Consider the following 6,337-nt stretch of genomic DNA (forward strand, 5'->3'; position numbering starts at 1 on the left):
CTTTAGACACTGGGCTTAAATTAGCAAGCACTGCATTTTAATTAATTATGTTAATACTGCTGTTAAGCTGTACATCTACTACTGCCTTTAACTCAGCATGCTTTAAGTTGTTTAATTTATTAAGAGACTGAGCCCTGTAATAAAGCATCTGCTTACCCTGTATATTAACCTGCTGACGCTGCTTTTAAAGATGCAATAATTGCATAAAACTTTTATTTATTTGTTAAGATAATAACATTAACTGTTGTTAATACTTTATTAATTTCTATTGCTGCTTAAAAAGCTTATGCTTGGCCTGGCGCTTAGCAGTATTTAAATGCTTTTTTTTAGCTGCTAAATATTGTGCTAAAAAATATAAATTAGTAAAACATATACTTATTAGAAGCTAAGGAAAAATGCTTACCTGCAGCTAGAGAAATGCTATTTTTATTATATATTTAACCTTTATGGGTATATTCTAGATATTTACTATACTCTGTTGCTATCTTGCAGGGTAAGCCATAAGAATTATAAAAAGAATAAGGCATAATAAAGACCTTAATAGTTTTAATAACTATTATTAATGCTTTATAATAATTAGTTAAGCTTTTAAGAACTAAAGAATGTTGTTTAAAAACACCATAAGGCATTATAAAGAAATATAGTTACTTACTACTAAAGGAAGGAAAAATAGGACTTTATGTAGTCTTAAGGCCTTAAGGATAAGACTAATGGAAGGGGGGCATTGTGTTATAAACTAACTATATAAAATCCCTTTGGTATATACCTCTGGGTAAACTATAGATAAGATAACTAATTATAGTAAAGGAAATGTATTTTCAGTAAGATATGTATTTACTTATGAGATAAGACTATGACTCTAAGGAAGTATTTTTATTAAGTATAATGTAACTTATATAAGTGATAACTATAGAATGACTTACTATATAAGACTGTTTAAAATGCTTATTAGATATAGCTTAGATAATTAGTTGTTAATATAGCATTTATATAATAACTAGATTGGACCTTTATCTAAAGTTATTAGCTATGTAACTAAGACTGCTTTTAAGATCCTTTGCATCTCTCTGCTAATATAAACCTGATGTTAAAGGTTTATCCCTTGGGAACTAGTTACCCTATACTAGGTATAGGATTAGAATGTTACAGTTTTCTTTAGTTTTTTATTAAGTATAAGGGTTTTAATAGCTATATTAATAAATAAATATATATTCCTTGCTATAAAAACTTCTTTTATACTAAAGTAAAACTAAAAGTAAAGAAAGCCAGTAGAGTAATGCCTTAAGTATTTTTTAATTTTAATTATTAAGCTTTTAATATTCTAAAGCATTATAAAAAAATAAAACACCTGCCTTTTAGATTTTTTATTAAAAAGTAAACTAAAAGCCTAGGAGATATATAACTTTAGGCAATATTACTTATATAGCAGTGTTTTAGCTTTTGCTTTCTTTAAGCTGCTGTCTTTACCTACTGTTAGTTAGTTTAATAATATAACTTTTAAGGCCTGCTAGAGGTAAGTTTTTTTTTTAATATTAATATAAAGGCTATTTATTATATAGCTTTTATTAATTACATTAGTCTAGTAGTCTTTAAACCTAAAAGTTATTTTCTTTTAAGTAATATTTTTAATTATTATTTTTAAGTTTTTTACTTATAGAAAAATAGTAATATTTTAGAATTAATAATAACCTAGTGCTTAAGTAGCGCTAAAGATATTAGCCTAGACTTTTTTTAATAACTCTAGCAGCAGGCAGTATATTAACTGCTACTTGTGCGCTACTAGGTATATATACTAGGTTAATAACTCTATACTATAGGCTGTAGAGTTATATTAGCTATAGTTATAGCTTAATAAATAATACTAGACCTAGTTATTATTATAATATTAATAAATAGCTAAAAGTAATATAGTATTTATTTATAGCTAAAAGTTTTTATTATAAAGCCTATTATTCTTTTACTTAACTTAATATAGTTTAAAAAAAAAAAATATAAAGAAATATTTTTAAAGTTAATAATATAGCTAAAGGTATAATAAAAGACTTAATATACTAGCTAGTAGACTTAATGCTATACTTTATTTATATTAAAGTATATTATTAAAATTAACTAAAGATAAAGGTTTAATTAAAGGTTTAATATAGTTATTTTTATAAAGAACTAGTAAATGCCTTGCTTAATAATAAATAGGCTGCTTAAGAACTCTATAATGCTGTTTATATTAAAGGTAATGCCTGCAATATATAAAACTCTCTTATCTTTATTTAAGCAGATATATAATGCCTTAGACCTAAGATTAAGGCTGCAGAAGATTTTTTTTTATATTTAGCATTAACTTTCTTAGCTAGGTTATTTTTTTAGTTTATAAATATCTTACTGCTAAAAATATTAGTACTTAATTTAGCAATAGACTTTATATATTAAGCAAGGCTGATTTACTTAACTAGGCTTTATATACAATACTTCTTTATAGCTTAATAGCAGTCTTTATAATATCTTTAAAATGCAGTAAATTATTCTACCAGCTTCTATATAATACACCTAACTAAACCTAGTTTATTATCCTCTGGCTGGGGAGAGGGTTTAAGGGGTATATTAAAGGTAATACCCTCCTCTAAATTAAGACTATTATAATCTACAGCAGGGTTAAGGTTAGCAGTGCCTGCAGGAGTTTTATTATTAAATATTACCTACTCTTCTACATCTTCTTTTAATTAATAATTAACTATAGTAAAAAACTATAATATATTTCTTTTATTTAATTATAGTATATTAATAGAATTAATTAATATATAAAAGCTATTAGGTATATTTTTTAATTATAAAGATATAATTAAGTAATAGAAGCTAATATATGCTATATTGCACTGTATATAAAAAATATCCTGCCTTGCCGCCTGCCTGCATTTTACATCTGCTGTAGCTTTAGCCTTAGGTATAGAGTATATTTAAGGCCTATTATATTTACATTTCCCTAGGGCGATCTTAGAGCTAGTGTTATCTATAAGGACTTATTTTTCCTATATTAGGATAGAGAGATAAAAAACTATATAGAAGGAGGAAGGGGAGGAGGAAGGCCTTTTTAATCTATAGTTTAAAAAGTAAAGCAGTTTATTTAAACTATAGTTTAAAGCAGAAGATATAATTCTTAACCTATAGATTAAAATAGCAGGAACTATAAAATAAAAGTCTTTTTTTCTTTTATATAATATAAAAGACTTTATTTTATGCTAATAATAGGGGGCGTATATATATAACTGCTAGAATATAGTTTATAATTAGCTAGGCTACTTTTTTATATAGGTTATGGGTTTAAATTTTAAGTTAGGTTTAGTTTTAACTGCAAAATTTAAAAAGGGTTTAGTTTTAACTATAAAATTTAATTAGCTAGTCTACCTAGTAGTAACAGCAACATTAGTAAAGTTATATTACTAATATTATTATAACGCTAAAAGATATATAAAAAAAAAGCATAAAAATAGCTTTTTTAATATTTAAATAATATATATATATATAAAGTTTTTATTTTTTTAAAGTATTTACCTTTAGTTTAAGTAGGTAAAAGGATAGTAGTATTTGTGTTTATCGGAATGACAATGTAGTAGCTAAGCTGTACTATCTGTAACTGAAGGCGTTGAGTTAGATAAACGAGGTCGCAGATCCAATCTCTCCGTGGGAAGAGTAAGAGGTCATTTTGCATGAATATCGATGAGAATACTGTTCGTAAGAATGAACAAAAGGTCGGAGCATCATGTAGTCGTTTCCGTCGAGATTAGCATAATTACTCTCTGTGTTCTCTGGCGATGGTAGACTCAGATGCTTCTTTCTCATGTCTGGACTCAACATTGCCATCTTCAGCTTCGACAGTTTTGCCCAGCAGACGACCCTTCCTATCGAAGTCAAAAACCCTTGAAGCATCTTCGGCCGAGAGACGTTTCGTCTCGGGAAACATGAAGAAGATGAAACAGAAGTAGAAGACCAAGATAGCAATATATACAGCGTAGCTAACCGTATGGTGAGTCAATCGGCACCAGACGCCGGAACGGGTAAAGCACTTACTATCGCCATGCAATACTCTTAAGAGCTATCGGGTTGACGAACTGATTGAAAGAATTACCCAACGTGGCGGTACTAGTGAATAGAGCCATTCCCTTGGATCGGATAGAGAAGGGCAAAATCTCCACAGTATATGAGATTGGAAGCGGGGTGTACGCCATATCGTAAAAGCCAAAGTAGCTGTAATGGGGCCGTTAGCGTCGAGGCATACAATTTGCAACGCTCAGCGACTTACATGAAGAGAAATGGGATAACGGCGATGCCGATTGGGCGATCTTTGGTGTTGGCGAACCCCGCAGATAAACCCATCACGACGACGTATGAGCATAGCATGCCTGCAGTCGATGTTAGGAAGAGAGGTCGACGACCAGCCTTGTCGCAGTTCACGGCGGCAATAGCGGCGAGAATTAAATTCCAAAGCGCTGTGGGTATGTTAGCGGGGTTTTGAGGTGCTTCTGTACGCAAGACTTACCAAGACCGGCGTTGATCAAGGTGATCTGCACGGGGGCAGTGATGCCGACAGATTTGAGAATAGGCGCAAGATAACTAGGCAGTTAGTTGAGGCGCTCTGCGGTGGCCATGTAAAGGTTTGACGTACTAGGTGATGATGCCATTGCCCATCCAGTTCAGAGAGCATGCCAGGGCCACAAGCGTTGCCAATCGTCTCCTATTTCCAGGTGTGCGCAGAAAATCCAGAAGACTGGCTTTTTGCTGGATCGTTTCTTGCTGTATAGCAGTGCTGATTTGTTCCATCTCGAATTGCACAAGGGCGTCGCTCTCGTCGCCGTTGGCATGAAGTTCGGCGAGGATCTTGCGTGCTTCTTCCTCCCGACCGTTCTTGATAAGCCACTTGACGGTTCGATGAGTTATTGTGTTAACTTATCAGATTCAGTGGTGAACTTACGCGCGGGGACTCCGGAGAAGAAAACGCAACGATCAGGACTGCGACGGGTCCGAGCACTTGCAGCAGCGAAGGAAATCGCCAGCCCCAGTTTCCAGGGACATAAAGGCCAACGACTACCAACAAGGTCAGCCTTCCCGTATCGCAGCAAGTATTAAAGGTGACACTCACAAGTCATCAGAGCCGCAAAGAAAATTCCGATGTAAGCAAATGTTTGGTAGCAAGAGCCAAGGATAGGTCGAAGCCGAGGATGGCTCATCTCCTGGATGAGCACAGGAGTGGCGACTTTGACAATACCAACCCCGGCTCCCATTATCGCGCGACCTAAGAATCACAAAATCAGCCACTGATTCATCAAAAGAAATAAAAGAGGCAGCTTACCACCGCACCACATGCCGATAGAGACGGCGAAAGTGTTTACGAGAGCCCCGGTAAGAAGGATCATGTTGGCGATAATGATGCACCATCGTCGACCGAGTTTGGTGGAAAGATAGTCGCCAAGGAACGATGTAAAGATCGAAGGGATAAAGAACGAAGCAGCGTAGATACCCAGCAGAGCACCAGTGGGCTGCTTGAAGAAGCTGGTGATGGAGGGTCAGAAGATCAAGGGTGCAGACATTGAATAAGGGCAGAACATACCGTTGCCACGAGGGCATCGCTTGGAAGCCAGTGAGTAGGCTTGCTTGGTCTTGAAAGTGGTTAGCTATTACTCTTCCAGACACAAAGCCAGCTTTCACTCACATCCCTGTAAAGACTGTCAGCATCATGGATCACGTAAGCAGTAAACAGATGAACACTCACATTGGTAGCAATTACGAGACAAAGCCCAAGGCCCAAGGCCACGTTGCGACGCAGGCCGGCATCTTTGTACCAAATGGGATTGGTATTATCTAACAGCGAAGAATCAGCAAGAGACGCGCTGTTACCGCTCTTCGGGGATACTCACTTGGCAGTTCATGCCATTTCGCATTTGAGGCCATCTTGAATCAGGCGTCGTAAATGATGATCGTCGCACACAATATCTGAAGTTCGACCGCAAATGAAGGCCTTAAATTCCCCATGGGTTCGTTTTTGGAGTTTTTATCGGGGACGTGATTCATCTCTATCTCTATGTTACTGTTGTAGGTGCAGGGAAATATTAGGCAGTTCGGGGAACTGCCGGAGCAGTTAAGAAACTTGGTGGGGATGCCAGTGGGCAGCTCCAGCGAACCCCTCTTTTTCCTTCGGATGTTCCCGGTGCTATCTTGTTCACACCACCCAACGGGGCCGGATGAACTGGTCACTTTCGCCACACGCCCAGATTGTGGGACTGGAAGACTGATCTTTGGCCATCATGATCGCAAATCCAGATCGCTATACTAGTCTAACCCGAATTCTTTG

At 35.4% G+C, this 6,337-nt stretch overlaps 1 protein-coding gene across 1 annotated transcript; it reads right to left on the reverse strand.

Annotated features, from left to right (window-relative positions):
• Window positions 1-3,781: 3,781 nt before the first annotated feature.
• Window positions 3,782-5,937, reverse strand: TrAFT101_006419 (uncharacterized protein; the record flags this gene model as incomplete). Its single annotated transcript, XM_066127753.1, has 12 exons — window positions 3,782-4,004; window positions 4,060-4,236; window positions 4,292-4,478; window positions 4,529-4,602; window positions 4,655-4,905; window positions 4,961-5,073; window positions 5,129-5,281; window positions 5,339-5,528; window positions 5,597-5,645; window positions 5,695-5,702; window positions 5,759-5,847; window positions 5,904-5,937. The coding sequence occupies 12 exons, from the start codon at window positions 5,935-5,937 to the stop codon at window positions 3,782-3,784; spliced, it is 1,548 nt and encodes a 515-aa protein (XP_065983866.1).
• Window positions 5,938-6,337: the final 400 nt, after the last annotated feature.

The sequence above is a fragment of the Trichoderma asperellum genome, chromosome 4 (assembly GCF_020647865.1).
Source record: "Trichoderma asperellum chromosome 4, complete sequence".
Lineage (NCBI taxonomy): Eukaryota > Fungi > Ascomycota > Sordariomycetes > Hypocreales > Hypocreaceae > Trichoderma > Trichoderma asperellum.